Here is a 24,782-nt window from a genome sequence, read left to right on the forward strand (position 1 = left end):
CCCCGCCATTTCATTGCCCTGCTCCCAGCTCACCCCCCCCCCTCTCATTTACCTCTCATTTCTATCCCTCCATCTCATCCTCGGTCTTCCCCCTCCCTCTCCCTCCCTCCACTTCACCTACATACACCCTCTTAGTCAGTCTTTCATTCCCTATTCTCTCCACATGTCCAATAAGGCTTAAAGATACAGTAATACACAGCTCTGTATGGTAAGTGTTATGCACAGCTTTGTTTTACTGTTTACATAGAACTATTCCTACTTGTTGTTATATATTTGCTTTAGAATCCATTGTCATTATGCAGTGAACTATGCTATGTTGTAGTTTCCTCTTTCTTGCTTTACTATCCTCATCCATCAGCATGTAGAATTAGATCTCGTAGTCATAGTCTACTCTGTTACAAAAAGCCTCGAAAGTATCATAGGGTCTGTTGCTGTTTGCTGTTCTTCGTATTCCTTTGTACTCCCTCCCTCTTCTCTCTCCTCCCTCCTGCCTCACATCCCTCCCTCCCTCCCTCATCCCTCCTTCTCAATCTCTCCCCCCCCTCTCCCTCCCTCTCCTTCCCACCCTCTCTGCCTATCCTTCTCTCCCTCTCTGCCTCTCCTTTCCACCCTCTCTCCTCTCCTTCCCTCCCTCTCTGCCTCTCCTTCCCACCTAAACACTATCTTGGAGGGCGCGGGCTATGGCATTATCCCCAGCTGACACCCCCCCCCCTCCTCTCCTCGGCTCTAAATGGGTAGCGTGTGATTTTTCCCACGTGCAGGTCCGTCGCTTATTTGTTTTTCCACATTAGCAGACGATTTCCACGGAGCGGCAACCCTGTCAGCCTGTCTGTCTCTCCACGTAGCTCCACATTCCTCTCAGATAACTTATTTCCACACCACTTTTCACACTAATAAAGATTGGTTAGGAGAAACACATTAAGGTGGTTTGGCCATGTGGAGAGGATGGAGAGAGTGAGACTGACGAGAAGAATGTATGTGAGGTGGAGGGGCGGAGATGGAGGGCGAGGCCAAGGATGAGATGGAAGGATAGAGTGGAGAGGTATATGAGAGAGGGCGGTGTGAGCTGGGAGCAGGGCAGTGAACTGGTGGGGGACAGATCGACAAGGAGGCGATTAGTTTGTGGCCACCCCTTACGTAATTAAGGCTTGTGGCAATACTGTAGATTGATAGATGGTTCAACTGAAAGAACAGGCAGTATCAAAGAACTGATGAACAATATCCTGCCTCACCTTTGTTCATCTCGGCAAGATGGGCAAGCTGTTGAAACACTATCAACACTGAGAATAGACACACAGCTCGAGCGTCCTTCCCCTCTCACGGTTAGAGGGTGACTGACGGGATTCGAAGCTTCTCTAGGTCGAGATAAATTACTTGTTTTTATTATGCTGATTAATGTTTACCTTTAATATTATTCCTATCTATATATCCATCTATAGTCAGACGCCTTCATTTGCGTAAGGAGTGGCCACAAACAAATCGTCTCTATGTCACACTGTCCCCTGTCATGTCGCTACCCTCCCCCCATCTTACACCCCCCCGTTTATGTACAGTCGCCAAACTTTCCACCTGGGCCACCTAGCCGCGGGAGGTGGGTAACGGGTGCTGGCAACAGTGTAGCTGTTTGTTCGTGTGTACGTACATGCTGGACGGAAGTTCGGATCATCAACTCTCTTCGTCAGTAGTGAACCTCAGTCAGAGTCAAAGTTCATCCCATAGATGGCTGGGTACGGAGTTGGGTGGGGAGAAAAATGTCTCAGGAGTAAGGCGCCTCTCCCATCGGCTCAGCCAGTTGCATGAAACTGGTCGCACGGAAAATTGTGTCACAGGTCGCGCTGACCAAGGCCAAATAAATTCGACTATATTACTTTAATAATAAGGTAATATATATAATATTATCATATGAACATATACTGTTATATGTAATACAATAATATATATTATACTATGCTTATTTGGCCTTGGTCTGTGCAACCTGTGGCACGCAACAATTCCATGTGACCGGTTTCCTGCAACTGGTCGAGCCGGTGGGAGAGCTGCTTAAGGGAGGAGCTTGGCATTGTGAAGGGTAGGGCAGGAGCCGGACCGGGGGGGGGGGGGTGTTACGTTATTCAAATCCGCCAGTGATAATAATTGCCGAACGAGTTTTTGAGATCCATTAGCATTCTACTAAATATTTGCATTCTTAACAACACTAAACATTTTCTTTTCTATGTTTTTACATTTTTACCGTAACATGTTAATGCTCTATATACTGGAATCGCTTCAAGCCTTTCTCTCTCTCACTCTCTCTTTATATCAGTAATTCCATTTCACAGGGTTATCACTTGATACCAGTATCAGTATGGGTTGAAGAGCAATGCATTTATCTAACATCTATGTCCAGTTACAAGTTAGATTACCTGCCATATTCACATCATGAATGACACTGACTAATAAGCATTAGGATGATGTTTAGACACTGTTAACGGTTGCATATTTCCTCGTTGGTAGTACTTCAGGTAGATGTTTTTATGTGTTCTGTGGTGCACCACGAAGAGGTAGGAGGTTAAAATACTGTCACCTCAACAGGCAAAGAGTTTATGCATACTGTTGTCGAATGTGGCTATTATATCAGCTATGATAATGACTTACCGTATCATGATTATTTCGTATGACTACGGTTATAACAGCACACCTTTATAGTCCATTCATCTAACGAATGACTGAATTACACATTACAAGGAAAAATTATTGTGAGCGGTGCCGCTTATGTGTGAGGTCACACATTTACAGGCTCATCGATTATTCACCGAACAACATTATCTCACATTATAGCAAGATAAGACACCACCTCTCCATCACAGTATGCAAAATCTTCCAGTCATTTTAAGCACAATTTCTATTGATTCATGAATTGCTGGGACATTATTATCACCATTACCTGTGATATTACTTATGTGATCGGAAAATGCACCATAACTAACATGAAATTATCATTACAGGCTGGAACACTGATTTTCTTTTTCTTTTTTTAATCCCACGAACCTAGGCGCTTTAGCGCCCGTCACTGAGGCCCGGGGTGCTAGGATATGTGATGTTGGTTGCTGACTGGCTGCTACTAAGACCTAGGTCATAAGATAAGGGCTTGGTGTTTAATAGGAGAAACCCATCTCTCATAACCACGTCACACGGATCGGCTGGCGGAAGCGTTAACTTCCACGTCACCCACAGTACTGTTTCGCATATTTAATATATATCAACTCTTAAAACAATTGCCGTGTTTGCATTGCAATCACAGTGATCCACGTAATGATTAAGTAATGAGATGCCTAGGTTTTCTATTGTTAACGATAGGACTCATGACTAGCTGACTCAGACAGTATTCTGCCCCAGCGAACGAGTTTCAACCTCCGACGTCTACAGTTCCTATCTCTCCTACTTAGTTTAAATTAATATCCGCCCAATGAGTAATCCTGTAACGATTAATGACCTAACTTATCTAATCATGTCTTGGATCAAGAATGGTATTTCAATAGCTTTAATCGAGACCGGCCTAGGACTGGCGAAATGAACGAACAGACACCGGTATCTATTTTTCTACCGTAAGGGCCGGTCACACGACGGTTCTTCCCCCCAATATTAAGTAGACAATTTTTAGCTACGGGGTCATTATGTAATAATGAAAAAGAATACGTTTATAAATATGTAATGTATGTGAAGATGCGGTCTTTTATATTATTTTAATTATTTTCAATACTCACATTATCCAATACTTTCAAGAAGTTCCTTTGAAATTCTATCGGCTAAAAATTGTCGACTGAAGATTGGGATGAACTCTGACTGAGGTTCACTACGGAAGACGAGAGTTGATGATCCGAACTTTCGTCGAGCATGTACACACGAACAAACATACACTGTTGCCAGCACCCGTTACCCACCTCTCGCGGCTGGGTGGCCCAGGTGGAAAGTTTGGCGACTGTACCTCTCTACTCCATCCCTCCATCTCTTCTTTGGTCTCCCCCTCCCTCTCCCCCCTCCATCTCACTCACATACACTCCTAGTTAGTCTCTCACCCTCCATACTTCCAAGTTACATCCCCCGCTCTCTCTTATAGGCCCTATCCTACCGCTCTCCTCCATTCCACCATCTCCTCCTCGGTCTCCGCCTCCCTCTCCACCCTCCACCTCATTCACGTACACTCTCCTAGTTAGTCTCTCACCCTCCATACTCCCAGCTTTCACCCCGTGTCTCATACCTCTCTCCTTCATCCCCCCATCTCTTCCTCGGTCTCCCCTTCTCTCTACCTTGTCCATATTACTCACATCAACTCTCCTAGTTAGTCTCTCACCCTTCATACTCTGAACTTTGACCTCTTCCTCGGTCATCCCCTCCCTCTCTCCTCCCCTCCAACTTACTCACATACACTCTCCTAGCTAGTCTCTCACCCTCCATACTCTGAATTTTGACCCCCTGTCTCATATACCTCTCTCCTCCATCCCTCTATCTCTTCTTCGGTCTCCTCCTCCCTCTCCCCCCTCCACCTCACCCACATACACTCTCCTAGTTAGTCTCACCCTCTATACTCCCATCTTACATCCCCCCTCTCTCATACACCTCTCTTCTCCATGCCTCCATCTCCTCCTCGGTCTCCCCCTCCCTCTCCCTCCCTTCCACTTCGCTCACATACACTCTCCTAGTTAGTCTCTCACCCTCCATACTCCCAACGCTAATCTAGTCGTCTGGGTTGATGATGTTCACCTGAAATACATTTTTATTTATCCTTTTTACTAGCAAGCATCCCAACCCCGACCATCGTGGTGGTGGTGGTGGTGGTGGTGGTGGCAGTAGCAGCAGCAGTAGTAGTAGTTGTTGTAGCAGTAGTAGCAGCAGCAGCAGTAGTAGTAGTAGTTGTTGTAGTAGTAGTTGTAACAGTAGTAGTATACACAGGTAATGTCAGCCTGCTATCCAGCCTGCTGTCTAGTGTGTTGTCTGTTGCCCAGTCTGCTTGCCTTCCTGCCTGCCTATCTGCCTGTCTACCTACCAGCCTCCCAATTGCCAGCCTACCTAGCTGCATGCTTGCCTGCCTGTTCCTACCTGCCAGCCTGCCTGCCTGCTTATGCCTACCTGCCAGCCTGACTATCTACCTACCAACCTGCCTTGTCTTTTTTTATTTTTTAATATCAACAAGACACTTAAATCTTCAGGGGAAACTATCAGTACAGTAACACTTTATATTCAAACTCCAGCATCGGCAGAGAGATAGATAGATAGATAGATAGAGAGAGAGAGAGAGAGAGAGAGAAGTAAGTAATAAGGACTGGCACCAAGCCCAAGAGGAGTATATGGCACTAAAACCGCTGAATAAAAAATGACGGGTATGCTATGGTGGAATAAAGGTAGAGGGGAAGACGGGGAAGACACTAAATGTGAGGCAAGATGCGGGTTTGAGATAGGAAGCGCATGAGGTGTGTGATGGAAAACACAGGGGATTCACCAAGAAGATCGGCTAAGGTAGGGGGACGTCCAAGGGAGTAAAGGAACGGAAGAGTCCGTCTGCGCACGACGTGGAACGAAGGGCAGTCAAGCAAAAGATGGTGGACCGTGAGTAGGGCCTGAAAACATTGACAGATCGGAGGAGTGCCTCCTGACATTAGAAAGCCATGTGTGATCCGCGTGTGCCCAAGGCGCAGACGGGCTAGGGCTGATTCCCAACGCCTGTTGCAATGGGAGGACGACTGCCAGTAAGTGACAGTACGTTTGATGCCGCGGAGTAATTTATCAGTTGTAGATGTCCATTTTGCTTGTCACCGCTGGCCAAGGAGACGGGTAACAATCGGGAAATAATCAGTTCCCGGGATAGGATGAGGTGTGACAGAGCAAGAGGTGACAGCTGCACGTGTTAGGCAGTCAACCCTCTCACTACTCGGTATTCCAACATGGCTTGGGACCTAGCAGGAGACAGACTTCAATCTGGTGTTAATGCGGAACAGCCATTCCTGTATCTTCAGCACTAGCGGGTTGCTGGCCGGGATAGACTGAATACCATGTAGTGCACTAAGTGAATCTGTGAAAATAACAAAAGTGTGTAACCTTGACCGGTATATAACACGAAGGGCCAGTAAAATGGCCAGCAATTCAGCAGTGAAAATACTTGCGACTGGTGGAAGGCGGATCTGATAGGTATGGTCTGGGAAAAGAGCAGCAAAATCCGAGCCCACAGAAGACTTAGAGCCATCTGTGTACACTGGGGTCGCTGAGGAGTGACAATGCATATGGTCCATAAAAAGATGATAAAGTTCCTGTGGGGTGGAACAGGACTTTGGACAAGAGAGCAGGACATCACAGACAGTAGGGCGAGGAAGAAGCCAAGGCAGGAACATAGAATCTCGCAGAGAGAGAACTGAAATAGCAGGGAAAAAAGGGGATGGAAATAAATTGGAGACCCTACAAGGAAAAGATGAAGCTAACGAGGGCGGAAAAGGAGGGGAGAGGTGCGTAACAGAGGAAGGGAAACCTGCAGATGGGTGTTGAAGAAGGAGAATGTGGTAACGGAGAGTCAACTTGTCACGTCTGGAGGATAGAGTGGACATACCCGACTCGACATATACAGTAGGCTCGTAACCGGGGTGGAGCGAAAAGCACCCAACGCCAGACGTAAACCATGATGAACAGAATCTAGGCGCCAAAGGGAGGCAGATGAGGCAGATGCATAAACCTGACAGCCATAATCAGTCTTCGACAAAACTAAAAGACTGTAGGGAACAGGAGCAGAGTTGTACGGTCTGCATCCCAGGACATATGGCTGAGAGTTTGTAATAACCGAAGTCTGAGGGAAGCAGAGGTCTTAAGGGAAGTGCGATGCGGGGACCAAGTCAGTCGAGAATCAAAGATATGGCAAAGGAAAGGGGCTGATAATCGATATGGCAGGGGAGTACCATATAGTTTAAGAGGGGGTTGAGGGATTGAATGACGGCTCGTAAAAGTTATAGCACAGGATTTCGTGGGGGAGAATTTAAAGCCATGATCCGTGGCCCACCCTGCAGCGGCATCTATAGCTGATTGACGTAGGGCTCGTAAGGCCTGGACATCCGCTCCAGCTGTGTTATTATTTCTTCAGCGAGAAAGGCAGTTATGTATCCCTTATAGCCTGTAATATATAGCCAGCATTTACTGTCAGCAGTAGGTCAGGAGTTTTGGGCAATGTCACGCCACTGTATCTAAAAAAAAATGCCTAAAAAAAAAATCAACTCGGATTGAACCACCGATGTTAGCGAGCCCGAAAAGTTACCAGACATTTCTAGTAATATAATTATTTGGAATGATTTTAGTGCTAATCAGATGTACTGAGAGAGGAGATTATACTAGTTTTTCTATAACATAATGCTCAACCACGCTAGTATGCCCTTTTTTTGTCCAGAAGTTCAAATATACTAGCTCTTCCAGAATCAACAAGCATGCAAATATAACCATATGGAAATACGAGTTGACGAGCGGTCCATTCAAAACATACATTCTCAAAGTTCTTATTTTAACATATTTCCGCTTGATTACTGTACCTTAATGCTTCTGCAGTGTGTAATAACGTGGTAGGACATATAAACGCTTCTGAGATGAGTTAAACGTGAGACTAAAATGATTAGGCTACAAATAGAGATTTTCTTGTCGTTCATTCATGTTTACTCACCATTTGTTTACGTTACGTTCCATTCATAATTATACTCGTTACGGCAATGTTTACGTTGTAGACCTTTAAATTCATTCATACAAAAGTTTGTACTTCATTCAATTAAGAAGAAATGAGAGAGAAAGAAGAAAGGGGAAAGAAAGAAGAGAGGAGGAAGAAGAAATGACAAAGAAAGAAGAAACAAGAAAATAAAAGAAAGAAGAAATGAAATAAAGATGAAAGGAGAAAGAAAGAAATGGAAGAAATGAAGAAAATAATGAGAAAGAAAGTAGAAAAAGTCATGGAAGAAAGGAGAAAAAGGAAATGGAAGGAGAAAAAGAAATGGAAGAAAGAATTGGAAGAAAGGAGAAAGAACGAAGAAATGAGACAAAGAAAAAAGAAAGACGAAGGGGGAAAGAAAGAAGAAAAATGAGAAAATAGAAGAAAGGAGAAAGAGGAAATGGAAGAAAGAAAGGAGAAAGAATAAAACAGAAGAAAGTAGAAAGACGAAAATAGAAAATGAAAAAAGAAAGAAAGAAGAGGAAGAGGAGAAAGAAGAAGAGGAGGAGGAGAAGGAGGCAGAGGAGGAAGGATGGGTAAGGACAAGAGAAAGAGGAAGAGGAGAAAGAATGAGGAAGAAGAGGTATAGGAAGAAGGGGAAGAGGAAGACGAAGGAGGGAAAGAGAAAAGGCAGATGAAGAAGAGGGAATAGAGGAAGAGAAAGAGGAAGAATCCCAGCAAACACAAACAGAGCGGCCCTCCGTAGGCCAAACGTATGTCATACCGGCGGCCCAACGGTGGCAATTTACATAGGGCCGCTGTCAGCCGTGCTCATAGGTTCTACGGAGGCCCAGCGCAGTCATTGCTACCATTAACTGCTTATAAGGTAAAAAAATCTCTACCAAATGCTCATAAATTTACTATCATTGATAAGGATCACTCTGTGTGTCATTACAGTTCATATAAATTAATCCATCTAGGGAATAAATAAAATCCAAGATACTTACAATGACTTTTATTCTGAAATTAACTCATATAATCGCAAATGTTTGTTTAGTAGTGAAGAAAGTACTTCTAAAGAAAAGTATTCCAACTCATGCTTAATTCAAAATTACAGATCAGATGTAGCTATAGCTATTCCCTAGTTTAGATGAGAAATTTAGTTGCTTATCTCTTCAGTTTGAGGGTACTCCAGGTATTGTTTGGATTACTTTGTTCAATCTATACCCTCAAACTGAAAGGATTATTCAATGTCTAGTTTTTAACCTCAGCAAAACCACTAATATAAAAATAAAAACATTCCTCTTCATTTCTCAGAATATATACAAAATATATCTTTGACTAGTAATTGTGAATAGCACCCGCACTCATTAGGTGTTGTCACATATAGCAATTGATTCTATTCCTATACTGAGTATTTACATTACCTGTATTAGTATGATTATCTCATCTCAAACTGCCATGAAATAGTGAGATTCAATTCTAACAAAGGCAATAACTTCAAGCAACTGTTAAAAAAAAAAAAGTATACTAGTACTTAACAGGGCATACATTTCAAAGTGAAAAATAGTTTCAGTACAAAATTTCTTACATTTACAAGTAAAGTATGCTATGAACTTTATAAGGCCACTTTACAGTATGTGCTTCAGTTTCCCTGAATTTATAAAGCTGAAAACTATGTAAGAAATAAGATTGTTAAAATGACCATGCACCCCCGACCAACTACAAATATACAAAAGACTTCATATATGTACATCAAAATTTTTGAAACCTAGTCAAGGATTCACTGTACGAAATTGCCAGTAAATGTTTTACGGTATATCATAAACTTGATAAAACTGTGTTAGAAATGAGGCAGAAAAAAATTGACTTTCCACAGACTTAATTTACATATATAATGACTGCATGCAATGTGCTCCGATATATCATATTTAGAACATTAGCATATCAAGAACTAATAACTATTTATAAACATTTTCAATAGAGATGGTGAAAATAGTTTAGGTAGCCAGCTGTAGTCTACAGTGCTTTATATGAAGTACAACACTAAGATAAAGTAATACATTACAGTAATCACTCCAATATCCGGATCAATAGAGCCATCGGTAGGTTCGGATATTGGTTTTGTCCGGATATTGGGCCCCAGCTTATGGACTTGTACTTACGGACCCTAACACAGAGAAACACCTATACAACTCCCTCCGGACATGCATAGCACCTATTTAACACCCAAATCACACCAATAAGGCACATAAATGACTGAAATAAATGCAATAGACACATAAAATGTGGGTTTAGAAGTATGTTCATACATTAATAAACATTCTGGTACTTATGGACTCTAACCGAACCTAACCTAACCGAACCTAACCGAACTCTGAAAAACACATTCCTACTGCACATGCATGAGGTAAGTTTAGTATGGAAAGAAGTACAGTATGACACTTTCTGGTAAGTATAGTATGGGAAAAAATACAATATGAAACATTCTGGTAAATATAGTATGGAAAATAGTACAACATGAAACATTTTGGCTACTTACAGCAAGTCCCTGGCCACCTCGATGAATAACCGCCTCCTCTCGGACTCTGACAGTAAGAACGATTTCCTGAAGCACTTGCACTACACTCTTCCTGAAGTCTTGCACTGAACTTAGTCACTAACACACAGAAGTCCGTTCTTTTCACAGTGTTCACTTTAGTCCAAATAATGTTCCATTAAATTTAAGTGTTGCACATTAACTTTTCCCAAGTTTTTTTAAGTTTCCAAAGCCAAAACAAAGAAGGTTAGTTACGTTAAATTTCTTTTCTACTTAGTCTTTTCTCCCAACTTGAAAACCTTAACACAACACACCGTTTTTCACTGCACAACACTCAAAATTCCCGTGTGGTCTAGTGGAGAAGTTCTTGCTGTTTATTCACTGTCAGAGCCCGAGAGTATCACTGGCAGGCGTCCAAGGGGTGCATCGGTGGGTAGTGGTGATGGCGTACCGACTACAGAAGACTCTGAAGACAGCCGCAAACTCACGTCGAGCGGTGACTCCACTGTAGCTGATGTGCTGGGCTGTGGCTCGGAGCATGAGGGCCTGTCTTGGGGAGGCAACGGAGTGGAACCAGGGCTTGGCACAGCGGGGGTCACGGGCCTGAAAAAACTGTCAATCGTTGACTGACGCAAGGACCGACGATTCTGGCGATTGATGATGCGCTGCCTGAAAGCACGCACTTCCTCCACGAGTCCCAAGGGCCCCATCTCCCTGTCGCAGTCCGGGTGTTCCAGGTAGTCTAGGACGAACTCTAGATGTTCCCGGAGTGCGCTCAGCTTGGGGATGGCTGGAGTAGTGTCCTGCTGGGCGGAGTCTGCATCATCATCGCCTTCGTCGTCGGAATCTTCAAGTTCGGGACTGACACCAGCAACCGAAGACGCGATCTCGATATCAGACAACGTCTGATACCCAGGATCGCCCTCGTCGTCGTCCAACCACTCACGAACATCGTCCACATCAACATCGTCGCCGTGCGTACTTAGCCGTGCATGGAAGTCATCCACGTCAAACCCTAGGAAATCGTACTCCACATCTGTTCCGAGAAGCAGACGAGACCAACCATTTTCAAGAGTTTTCACAGGGACTTCCTTCCATGCACTAGCCCAGTTGTACAGCGCAGACTTGATGTTGTAGCGGCGAAGGTTTTCCAAAGTCCGCTTGCCTCGAGTGTCACGTCCTTCCCTGCGCTCGTCCTCGTCCTCGAGAACCACCATCACCTCGTCCAGGAACTTCCGACGGTACAGGCGCTTTGTTGCCACGATCACTCCTTGGTCCATTGGTTGAATGAGAGCAGTCGTATTAGGTGGCAGAAACATGCACCTAATACGGCCATTCTCAGCAACCAAGTCCTTGTCGCACGGGTGGGCAGGTGCATTGTCGAGGAGAAGGAGAGCCTTTACCTGGTCGCGAGGAATTCCCAGTGTCTTCGTCTGGTAATGTATGACCTCCTTGACGAAGTGATGGTGAAACCAGTCTTTGAAAATCACAGCTGTGAACCATGCTTTCAAAGAATGGTACCATATGACAGGAAGGACATCCATCACCCCACGAAGGCACCGAGGCTGCTTTGCACGGCCAACAATAACGGGCTTAAGCCGGTGCATGCCGTTAGCATTGGCAAAACACAAAGCAGATATCCGTTCCTTAGAAAGCTTGCGGCCAGGTACACGCTTCTCCGTCTCATCGGCGAGAGTGTTCGTTGGCACCGAGCGATAGAATAGGCCAGTTTCGTCAGCGTTATAGACTTGACCGAGAGTGAGGCCCTCCCTGTCGATCAAGCCTTTCACCTTGTGCCGAAACTCGTCCACTCCATCCTCGTTAGCGTCCAATGCTTCGCCATGTGCTTTACGGTTAGTAAGGCCATGTCGCAACTTGAACGCGAAGAGCCAACCCTCGGATGCCTTGAAGTCTAGGGCGTCGTGAAGCCTTGCAAACTTCTCAGCAGCAGCCTTCAGCTCCGTTCCACGTACCATCACACCAGCTGCACGTTGCTGTCGATACCAAATCAACGTGGAGCGGTCGATCTCTGCATACTTGGGAGTAAACATAACCTTCCTCTCCACGTTGCGTTTGCTTCTCGACGAGAAGTCAGCCGTGTACTGCATGAGCTTGTCTCGGGAACGCTTGATATCAAACAAAGTCGACCGGGCCAGGTTGAACTCGCGGAGAATGCGAGAGGAAGACCAACCCGCATCAACTTTCTCCAATATCTCCCGTTTCTTCTCCAGAGTCAACACCACTCTCTTCCTTTTCTCAGGAGGCGGGGCCATCATCACACACACTAAGAGTAGGGCAGAGAGCAGCAGGAGGCCTTGCAGCAAGTACGGCACCACCACAAAAGCGAGCACGTGGGCAGCCATGACGAAGAGCGTAGGTCTTGTCGCGGTGAGAGACAGGCGGGAAGTGGGGAGGATGCAGCGGCGCTCTATCGGACGTCGGAGGAATGACGAACCAAAACAATGCTCTCACGCGGCGCGCGCGGCAAGTTCAAATTACGGACGGCAAAAAATCGATTTTTTTTCCAATTTTTTTGGATTTTCGGACCATTTTGGGAATGTTTGATCCCAGGACGATAAGGTTCGGTTAGTGGGGATGTTCGGTTATTGGGCGTCCGGATATTAGAGGGATTACTGTATTTTAAAAAAATATATATATTTTTCAGTAAAGGAAATGTGTTCCTGTATCATTAACCATAAAAAGCTGTGTTACCAATGAGGTATATTAGTCAGGTAGCGGTAGTATGTATGTACAGTCACTCATAAAAGAAACGACCCCCCCGGCCAAGACACCTTTCAGCCAATATGATATCGGTCCTGGTAACACTGTAAATGACGTCAGGTGTGTGGGTGTGAAGCTGCGTTTGGGGGAAGTTCATTCAAAGTTCATTCTAAGTGTGTCGAGCCCATTCATTTAACCTTTGAGGCCGGGGGTTTCATTTGCATCATGTGCGACATTAATGCATAAATGTTCGGGTATGGGATTGTGTTATCACCTGAAAGTTCTTTGTTCTTGTAGCATAAAGTTAATTTTGTGTGAAGGACAACATAACAAGTCAGATATAAAGTATGTTTGACTCGAAATGTGGATTGAAGCAGTGTTTCGTGGAGATTAACTCCGCCCTCCTCTCAAATACCCCTCCTCATCCCCCCATATGCTTGACGTCAAATACACTGTTACCAACACTGAATACCCCAAGTTATATTGCCTCTAAGGCAGGGGGGGGTCTTTTCTTTTATGAGTGACTATACTTATGTGGTAGGAGAAAAAGAAAATGTGCCAGTAAACTTCTAGGGGGATAAGTTACCATAATAATGCAAATGGATGGAACTCTCAAGAGGCAGATGTAAAGCAATTAGGCATTTGGATATAGTTTAAGGGGTGAAGGACAAAAAAAATCTTGCATGTCTACATGGTATCACTGTCCTGTGGCTGGGTGCCTCTTATTTCTCTCTGGCGACGCCCTCCATCTCTGTCTCTGGCTGTACGAAACCACTCCTTCATTACTTTCTCTATTGAGGCTGATGTTGCAATCCTGTGTTCTGGATTCTTACGCACACTTTCTGTAAAAATAAATGCTACTTTGAGTTCATTGAACTAATATAAAAATTAAGAATGCAGATCCATATGAGGTGGAATGGGAGTGAATCAAATTTTACAAAATGGAATAAAAATCATTATCATCATCATCTGGACATCAAGTTAAACCCTTAGCTCAGAGATAATCTCAAAGCTTCAGCCCAAGTTTTCCTTGGTCATACTCTTGTTCTGCTTCCATCAGCATTCATACCTTCACACCAGAATCCTCAGGCATTCTCTCCACATGTTCAAACCACCTCAACCTACCCCTACAAAAGACCATAGCACTGCTAAAAAAAGTAAGTTGTTGGCAACATTCATTGAAGGCCCTCCAGAACTAGGCATTATTCTGACTGGAAAACTAGGCAGTATTCTTAAGGAGCAACTGATTAATAAGAAGTATGGTACTGAAAAAGCTGTGCAGTGGTGTTGTTGCCAACATTGTCATATGAGAGTGACACATGGACAATGAGTTAAGCTAATTTGTCAGAGATTTAGTCCACTGAGTTGGGCTACAATGGAGTGATCACAGTCAAGAGAAGGATTGATAATGTAACTAAGTGAACAATGTGAAACATCTGGAATGGTGGAGCAAGGCATGGAATGAACTGTGGTGTAATGGAATGGATTAAAAGGAACACACTGAACTGATTTGGATATATGCAATTTCAAAGGGGAAACCATGTGTGGTTCAGAAGAGAGTGGTGCAGTACTGGTATATCACTGAGAGAAAAGGTGGGAACAGACAAATGGTTGAAAGAATAAGAGAAAAGTGCAAGGATAACGTATCCTAGAAATATTTCTGCCATAGCCATTCCCTGGTGGGGGATTCCCAAGAGGGAACGAGGCATCGGAGATGACGCCTTTGATCAGGGGTTCTCAACGTGGGCAATATGGCCACTTTGGGGGCCATGGAAAATTTGTAGGGGGGCCACAGGACAAAATTAGACAAATGGGGAGGCCACAAGGGGTTGAGAAACCCTGACTTGGATGAAGGCTGTTACCAAGCGAGCATATCTTAACTACTTACTAATTATTGTGTCCTTCAGCTTCAGGCTGCAAAAGCGGTGTTCTGCTCCTTTACCGCACCAATTGTACTGCATGGCTAAGGAGTTTGTCACAGTATGACGTAGAATACGCCTCACCGTGTCCTGAAGACCTGCTCCGCCTATTACACTAAGTCTTGCAATCTGAAAGGGTAATTACAGAGTCATTATCTTTTGCAAAATATCCCCCCAAAAAACATTATAAATTATTTACTCTACCCTAAATATAAGGCTTTAAAACCACTGCCCCCAATTAAGTCCCTGTAAAGAAATATCTATCTATCTATGGTCCATCACCATATCCCATACAGGGTGGCCATGACACCTTGAGCAGTAGCTTTTCTGTGGTTGCCTTTTACGACACGCAAGGAGCAAGAAGGTTTATTCTTAATCCCATGATCCAAGGAAATAGAAACTGAGATATAGAACAAGAAAGTGGTCAGTCTGTGCTGAGTCTTCGTGTAACTGTGACAGAGTTCCTTGCCTGACTGTGATGAGGAGGTCACTCACCAAGCTTATGGAAACAATAAACTCATGTTAGTGAAATACACATTATTAGTAGTAGTATCAATGTTATGCACTGCCTATGAGTGTCCAAACTTGCTCTGAAATATCAATGCAAACATCATTCACACAACTTACAACTTTTTTTTCTTGTTCAGGATCCACAAGTTTTGATTCCAGGGCACCCATATCCACAATTTCATTTAGAGAGAAGAGGACTCCCTCAAGTCCCTCTTGATCCTGCTCTTGAAGTGAATTATGTCTCAAGAGTGTGTCCAGCTTTGCAGAAAGGGAATGAAGTATAGTACATAGCTCCTCCAGTACCATGAAGATCCTTGCATCATGGGCTGTAATTACAAAATGCATGTCACTGACCTACATACAACCCTAATATTGTATAGCAAGCCCTCTAAGGTTACAGCCTTGAAACTTACAGTGGATATTGAAACAGGATGATGAAATGAGGAGTAAGCAAACACTATCTATCTATCTATCCTATTACCTGATGCCATGATCCCCAAGGGGGGTGGCCGCGAGTAAATTGCCTCCTGGCTGACCTGTCCCCCACCAGCCAACAACCATCCTCCCACTCAATAGACACACACATTTAAACATAAGTAAACAGCCAAAACAAATGGTGTGTTAGAGCAAGTGTGCAGTGAGAGACTTCAGAAGAGCGCTGTCCATTTTAACAGCAATAGAACACAGTGTTGCAACACTGCACTGAAGAAAGAGTGAAGAGACTCGGTAAGAGAAGAGAGTTGATGAGACAAACGACTTTGGCTTCCACCCTGGAAGCCATCCCACATTTTAGAACTGCTCAATTTCAGGTGCAGTATCTCATTGGTTCACACATTCTTAAGAGGAAGGTTTTACAGTGCTGACTGTACTGTTTGGAATTTTGCTTAACTGTAATTATATACACTTGCTCTGAAAAATATCAGTGCAGGGTGTGATTGATGACTACAGAAAAGATACCTTCAACTTGAGACATGTCAGGAGGGTTAGTTAATATGTGGGTGTTTTATTTCAGATATTTGTGTATTACAAAAATGTTGAATGGGAAGGACTAAATAAATGTCCATACATAATGCTGGCAATTCATCAAGTGTAAAGGGCTGCCAACATGTGGCTGAAACAACTGACACATCCCAATACATATCATCACTGGTCTCAAACTGTACTGGTGTGCACTGATATTTTCTGGAACTAATGCACAGTACTGTAAACTTATGCAGCAGTAAGAATGCAATAAAATTCAGTGGTGTATAAAAAAGGAAATTACCATAAAGACAATAGAGTATACTGTCTTACCTCTTAACGATATATGCTCAGATTGTAACTGAGACACTGACCCATCCAGACTTGATCTCGATGCGGTGTTGATGGGGCTTGGTGAGGATGGCTTAGGTGGAACTGGTGTCATTGTTGCTTTCTTGTTGGAGCAACCTGCATCACTGTCACTGCTATGCAAATGAGGTTCCGACACAATCAGGCTTGGTGCTGATGGCTTAGGCAGAGCTGGTCTGTGTTGTTTTCTTTTTGGAGCAACCTGCATCACTGTCACTGCTATGAGCCACCCGTATGCATTTTCTTGTCTTACTCTGAACTCTTGAACCAGAACCTCTCTCATCTGAGCTTTCATGGTCAGTGTATCTATCTGGAGATCTGCAATAAGGAATAAAAAATAGGTAATCAATTCCTCATAAACACACCCTTGAATAGGTAATCAATTCCTCATAAACACACCCTTGAATAGGTAATCAATTCCTCATAAACACACCCTTGCACACTAGCACAATCACACACTGAGTGGGAACCTCAAATTACTAAATACTGTATACTGTTCACCGTACTGAAATTATACACTGTGGCAATATACTGTATGGTACCCTGGTGTTTAGTGCAGCATTTTTGTCTGCAGATCCTCGTACTAAAATAAACCCATACTATAATAACACATAACCTCATGGGAAAAATTTATTTTGTTTGCAAACCTGCTAAAACACCCCCCCCCCCAACATGACACTTATACCTATTTCAACAGGGAAAAAAATACCCTCTCATTTAAATGCTGTGTTGTTAGGCTATTTCACTATTTGAGAGAAGTAAGTCAGACAGTTCATACCTCTTTCTTCTTTTTGAATGACGAAAGCTGAAATCCTCAGCATCAGAATCAGTATCTGCTGTGTGTAGGTCAGAATGATACACAGCCTCTGGTAACTTAGCTCTGGCTTTCTCATAGGTATCTGTGGGTATATAAAGGAATTATATACGGTATGTATTAGCTTACCGGACCATCACTAAGAGTGCTCTAAAACAGTATTCTTTTATCAATGGTCACCCGTTGTGGGATTATGGTACTTGGCTAAAGAAAGGCAGAAATCTTCCTCCCACCCTGTCAATGCACAATTCATAATCACAGAAAATATTTCTTTTATACATTATTCTAGATACCCCATAATAACACCGAGGAGCTCTTCCTCAACATTTCCTCATTCTATTATGATAATTATGACTACATCATCTTAAGTCAGGTTAAGTAAGACATGATCAGGGAAGGTTTAGAATTAACAGTTTTCCTTTTACTTACCCAGTAATCAGAATTTGCCCAGTAGCCCTGGAGTGTAAGACAGACATGTGACACAAGATGACAGATGACAAGACACACACCAGACACACACACACAGGTACTGAATAAGATGTGGATATGATGCCTCTTAATTCTGTTCAGAAATGTTGATAACATAAATAAGCAAGGAAAGGATTGGTGAAAAATGAAGTGACCCAAGTAATGGAATTAATGTATAGCATAGTGAAATCTGATTGGGCCTACTTTGAAATAAATATATATGCACAATATTATGTTGTCCCATGGCAGTGCATTCTGTTTTTCCATGTTAGGTAGCTACCTTACCATTATGGTACTGAGTAAAAAAAAAAAAAAAATTACCTGATTCATACATTATTTTTATGGAGTACTTCAACCATTCTGTTGTGGGTGAGTCTCTGTTTTTGACAGCGCTGGTTAAACGAGTTGCAGACTGGTATTTAGGCCACACTGCTTCATGTCTGCTCTTCAGCCATGTTGAGGGAATGACAGCCACATCTTTTGTTTCAGTGAACTCAACAACCAGAAACATTTCAGCCATCTGTAAGAAAACAATACATAACAGGTACTACAATGTTATGATAAAAATGGTTGCAAAAAGGAAGAAATATACATTTTTCTAAGAAAAAAATAAATGGCAGACATACTGGTAAGACATGATAATGTTTCAGGAATACCCATGCACAACCATTGCCTGGAAAGTAAAAGTGCCTTCTCAAATGTACAGTACTTTTTTATCAATATCATATTCACTGTGCTAAAGGCTGACTGGTTATTGCACATAGTACACACAGAATACATAGATACACAATAACCCCTAACTCTGATGAATACTTGGCATCTCATGAACTTCATTCTGGCTTCACATGAATATGTTGCAAATGTGCTGACACCTGCAGTTTTAACCTCCTCCTCTTTGTCCAGTAAGAATTACCATCTGCCATTCTCACATCTATAAGTAATATCACTCTTTCGCCAGTATTAAATGTTATGAGTATTTCAACCAGAATTACATGCCTTTTTTTTTTTGCAGTAAAGATGAGATGATCCTGCAGCAAGTAGCTTTAACTGTTCCTCTCCCGCCTTCCGACTCAGTGAATCAAAACATCAAGTTCGTCAATTCATAATTTTTCGAATTCATACTTCCTTCCATACAATACTGTCGATACATTGTATATTGTTTAATATATTTCGGTTTAAAACCCATAACACACCTTTAAAACTAGATTTTCTAAAAGTATTTTGTTTGAAGAGCCGAAAGTAGCACACATTTACTGCATAATTTCATGGGGATACGTTCCCAGACCTGCCTAAACTCGCACATTCACACACCTTAACACTCACATACATGAAATATCCTTATGTTTAAACATGTAAAGTAACACATTAATAACGAATAAAGAGGGGAAAAACATGAAAATAACAGTATACAGTAGTTCTTACTATTACTTAAGTAAATAGGATTGTTGATGTCCCCTCCGAGGCTAAAGGGGGTTTTACATGGTCAAACATGTTGGCCAACTCGCTCATCAAACCTCCAACACAACATGTTTGAAGAGTTGTTACACGTTCAAACCAAACAGACAGACAACCTCAGTCGGTGCCAAGAGGCGAAGGGGCAACATGTCCCTTACTCAAGACGAGGTGATGGCAATTGGGATAGTGATTGCATATTGTGCTGTAATCTATCTTCCCAAAATAAATAAATACGATGATTATGATAAGTTTAACTGATTCATGAATCAAATGCTTCATTTAGACCTATGTATGGCTCAAGTTTAACCCTCAGATCTAGGGTGGCCTCTTGGAATTTTAATGAAATGTTTCGTAATCCAGAATTGTATGAAACTTCAAACTAATATACCAAAGAAGTCAGACACATTTTAAAACCCACTGATTATATGAAAATGCCCATAAAACTGAATAAAATCATCTACCCATGGCAAAAAAAAAAAAAAAAAAAAAAAAAAAAAAAAAAAAAAAAAAAGAGGCCAAATCCTTACAACTCACCTCTTCATCAACAGAATGCAAACTTGATCTACTTTCTCGTGGCACGTCCTGATCACATATGAACATTATGTCTTCAAAATACCAGAGAGTGGGTATGTATATTTCATCAGTTGATTTGCCAGACTTCTTGGAGCTCTCATGTTTTCGAAGTTCCCTTCTAAAAGAACTACGAAGACAGTTGATTTTTTTCATCACATCATCCCGCGAGCACTGAGGGTCAAGTTCTTTTAGCTTTCCATGCAATTCATCTATACCTTTATTTCTTAAATTCCTATTAGAGTATTCTTTCGATTTCACCTTCCACAATGCTATATGCTTCCTATATATGTCAATGAAATCCACCATAATTTCCCTTTCCTTGTCCTTAACGGCACACGTATCATTCATTTTGGAAATAATCGGCAAGTCTGTCACTGAAGGAGCTGCTATAGATGTTACCTCCGCGAGATTTGAGTATGTATGACGGTTGGAGACTGATGCGTGTTCAGACGTTCATGCATGGACATGAACAAGCAAGCTCCGCCCACAAAAGTCAGGCCAGATCAGACATCCGTCCAACACGTTGGTCCAACATGTTTACCCCTTTCACATGTTCAAACATACTCTCAAACATCGTGTTGTCAGTGTTGGCCAACATGTTTGACCGTGTAAAACCCCCTTAAGGGACAGTTAGGGCCTCACAGCCCTCACTCATCACTGGCAGAACTGGCTGACTGGGCAGGGCTGGCTGGCTGCACGGGGCTGGCTGATGAGTCTGGACTGGCGGATGAGACTGGGCTAGCTGGCTGGGTGGTGCTGGCTGATGGTGCTGGACCAATCGATAAGACTGGGCTAGCTGGCTGGGCAGGGCTAGCTAATGAGGCTGGACCGGTGGACAAGTGTGTGTGGTCTAATGCCGACAGTGTGAGGATGTTTTTGTTGCGTTTGCACATCCGCTGTTCACTGAGCCGTGGATGATCCATCGTTGTTGCAAATCGTTCCTATTGTATAGTGGGCATAGGGTACTAAAATTTTGACATTGTATAAGCGAAATATCGTACAATGAGGCATTGTATAATGAGGGTTTACTGTAAGTAAATAAATAAATAAAATAACACATGACTTATAATTCATGGGTTTAAAAGATTTCCCTTTTTAGCTTATTTTCTTTTTACTCTAACTTGGCCTAAAATTGCCATCTCTCCTTCTTGAATGCTTAGTTGTAACATAAGACTAACACTAAAATAGGGCGCCAGTATGAAAAGTGCTCGGTAAAGGAGGTGGAGCCATACTGTTGTCTTTTTCTATCAACGCGCTATGTGAAATAAACAGCAAAAGGACAATAATCTGGGCCAAGTTAAAGTCAAAAGAGTATAGTAATTTTCCTCCTTGGAAAGCACCATTTGGTGGGAGGTCTGAATAACAACCAATAATCCAGTACAAATTACACTCAGCCATGACTTAAACCCTTCCACACCTGCCCCACAGTCCTTCATTCGAACCCTAACATCCGTAATTATCATTCATATTTGGATTGACGGCATTACAACATTTTCATCCTGAAAAGGGATGCCTTCATGTGGTGGCAGTGATGTAGCTAGGTGGTGAAGCTACCTGGTTATACAAACATCCTCAGTGCCCTCCCTACCCCTCAAATGGAGGATGATGGGCTGCAGGAGAGTGGCAACTTCACCCTGCAGTCCACTGGGTTCACAGTCAGATAATCCTGAGGTTACAACTGCTTCTAATTATTACATCACTCTAACTCCATCACCCGTCATTATACTCTTTTTACACTAACCTGGCATAAAATTGCCATCTCTCCATCATGAATGCTGATTTACAATACATTAGCATTAGAATATGATGCTAGTCATGAAGAAATGCTACATGGAAAGGATGAAGAGCTGAAGTATTGTCTTTTTCTGCCACTGAGCTATGTAAAATAAGCTGCAAAAGAATGAAAATTTGGACCAAGTTAGAGTACAAAGATTATATACAGCAATTTATATTTGGATGGACTGCATTTCAACACTCCCATGCTTTACAAACAATCACAAGCAAACCTTACAATAGAGAAAACAGTGCACAAATATAAACTGAACTCGAATATCAATTAGTCGATTCCTTTGTAGAGGATATAGGAATGATGTGTGTTGAGTTAGCGGTGGTGGGAGGGAGGGAGGAGGATAGGGGTGAGGCAGTGTGGTGGAGGGGGAAAGGGTGGGTTCAGGGAGTGAGGAAGCAGGAGGGGTGATGTGAGGGGGTGTGGAGGATGGGAAAGGTGACGAGGAGGGGGAAGGGGTGAGGTCATGAAGTGACGAAGGGGGAGGAGCAGGGGGGGGGAGGTGTGGATAGGGGAAGGATGGCCTGCTGGCGACTCCTGACCAAAGCCTGGTACTTCTCCTTTGCAGCTGGTATCAGAGCCATCAACTTGTGGCAGGAGTCCTGAAAATAAGCCAATCCAAATCATCATCATCAGCCACTACAGCATTATCAATCTCATATTGCTGTCATCACTATCATCATTGTCATAACAATAATAATAATCATCATAATCATCAACATCATCACCATCCAGACCCTTATTCCCACATACAGCAAGGTTGAGGTAGGATCTAAGTATTGTATCACCACCATCATCATCATCATCATCATCATCACCCTACTTTACCCTTTCTACTGTAACTTGGTATAAAACTGACATCTCTCCACCTTCACTGCTGAGTTGTAACATGAGAATAGCACTAGAATATAATGCTAGAAATGAAGTACTATGGAAATCAAGTTGAGCCAAAGTACTGTCTCATTCTGCCACTGAGATACGTGAAATAGGCAGCAAAAGGATCAAAACCTGGGCCAAGTTAAGGCAAAAGGACTATAGTGAAATGTTACTCTGACAATTATGGCTTAAATGCAAAACCGTCATTTTACTTCATACTTTTTTCCTTTAATGTATCTGACTCTGGACATATGCTTAACAGTCCTTTCCCTGAGGCCCAGCAGTTCTACAAACCATAGACCTCCACATGTCACCACTTCAGCACTAACACCCGCCACCCATACTGAATACATACTAGGGGTGTCTCATACAGGACTGGTGTAATGGTATTAGTGGGGGTGTTTTTATGTCATGTCAAATTCAAATCCCTTAAACCATTCCATGCCCCAGCCGGGATTCAAATCTGTGTCCATTGGGATAGTGGATCACCTCTCTACTGATTCACCACCTGCTTACATAATGCTACCTGCAGACATGGAGCAATACCTTTTTTACCTCAGCCTGGCCCAGATGTTTGTCCTTTTGCAGATTACTACAGGTGGCTGAATGGCAGAAAAAGACAATGCTACAGCTCAACACACAGTACTGTACTTTCCACACACTTCTTTGCAACAAGTACCATATTCTAGTGTTCATCTACTGTTACAGCCTAGCAGTCACAATGACAAGATGGCAATTTTAGGTCGTTACCATTTAAAAAAAAAAAAAAATTATCCTTGCCTTAACCTACTGAACCTAGGAGATTTTTTTTTTTTTTTTCCTGCACTCTATTAAACTTCCATCCTTACTCGTCAAACTGCTTCCATCGTTACTCATCACATTGCTTCCATACTACTCATCACACAGCCTCCATCCTTACTCATCATACTGCTTCCATCCTTACTCACCACACACTACTTCCACAAAATAACCAACAAAACCAGCACAAACATCACATGAATTCAAACATAAGTGACTGCACCTGAGCTCCCTGATAATTAATGATGCCAACACAGGAGATGTTTTGCTTGATGTGGGTAAGGCCTCCCAGTTTCTTCAGCGACAGTGCAAATACAACCGGCACCTCTTGCAGTTTTGCTTGTTGTAGTGTCTTTTCCACAGCATCATCTAGACCTCCTGCAGGGGAAGAGTGCCTTACATTACTCTTGCTTCTGCTTGGCCTAAAACTGTCAGCTCTTCAACTTGAATGCTGAGGTGTTGCAAAAGATAAACACTACAAGGTTATACTAGGCTTCTTTTACATTAACAAGGTCCAGATTTTTTTTCCTGTTGCCACTTATTTCACATAGTCCAGTGACAGAAAAAGGCAATGCTATGGCTCTATATTCCCTCCACAGGATTTTTTTTTTTTTTTTTTTTTTTTTTTTTAATAGCATTATATTCTAGTGCTAATCTGTTGTTACAACCCAGCATTTACAATAGAGAGATGGCAATTTTATGTCAGCTTATAGTAAAATAAAAAATAGTAGTCAAGAAGAGGTGCTATGAAGAGAATATACAGCCAGAGTACAGGGCATTGTCTTTTTCAGCCACTGAGCTAGAAATGACAAAACTCTGGGCCAAGTTAAGACAAAATGAGTACCAGGTATAAAGCAGCACTTCAGACTAGGAAAAGGGTCAGTACAGAGATGGCATACATGATAAATTACTGTGCAGGATGGGGACACTGATACCCAAAATAATTATTAAAGTTTGAGATGTCTAAAATTAATAAGCTGTACAATAAAAGTCCATCAATCCCAATGGCAGTGGACCGAGAATCATTCGGATTATCAGATTTTTCGGATTTTTGGGTGGGACCCCTAAGACACTTAATTTCATGTTTAAACTGAAATTTTACCGAATGGATCACTTTTCATTCATTCATAATACAATATGGAACATATTAACATTACGTATTACACAAATTTTTTACTTAATGTATTACTGAACTATATTGAAATATTTATTGTTGTAAAAGGTATGGAGTGCTAATACAACAAAAGAAGGTGGTGGGTTGTGCCACACACCTTATTGAAGGCACAAACTGTAATTGGTAAACTAAGAGATGTCATGGGTTGTTTAACTCACCAGTAATGCACAGTTTG

General features: G+C 42.5%; 1 protein-coding gene across 1 annotated transcript in view; it reads right to left on the bottom strand.

Annotated features, from left to right (window-relative positions):
• Window positions 1-24,782, bottom strand: part of LOC145389776 (intermembrane lipid transfer protein VPS13D-like) — a gene marked incomplete at its 5' end in the record, with an annotated part of 131,135 nt that overhangs the window by 18,761 nt on the left and 87,592 nt on the right. The window contains 10 exon segments of the mRNA XM_080264940.1: window positions 13,597-13,747; window positions 14,794-14,953; window positions 15,452-15,660; window positions 16,628-16,981; window positions 17,442-17,562; window positions 17,907-17,933; window positions 18,376-18,465; window positions 19,935-19,982; window positions 22,302-22,361; window positions 23,657-23,811. Coding sequence (XP_080121066.1) covers window positions 13,597-13,747; window positions 14,794-14,953; window positions 15,452-15,660; window positions 16,628-16,981; window positions 17,442-17,562; window positions 17,907-17,933; window positions 18,376-18,465; window positions 19,935-19,982; window positions 22,302-22,361; window positions 23,657-23,811 — 1,375 coding nt within the window.

Source organism: Coenobita brevimanus, unplaced genomic scaffold (assembly GCF_032717465.1).
Source record: "Coenobita brevimanus isolate Jiangsu-jjx unplaced genomic scaffold, ASM3271746v2 jjx.HiC_scaffold_2061, whole genome shotgun sequence".
Taxonomy (NCBI): Eukaryota; Metazoa; Arthropoda; class Malacostraca; order Decapoda; family Coenobitidae; genus Coenobita; species Coenobita brevimanus.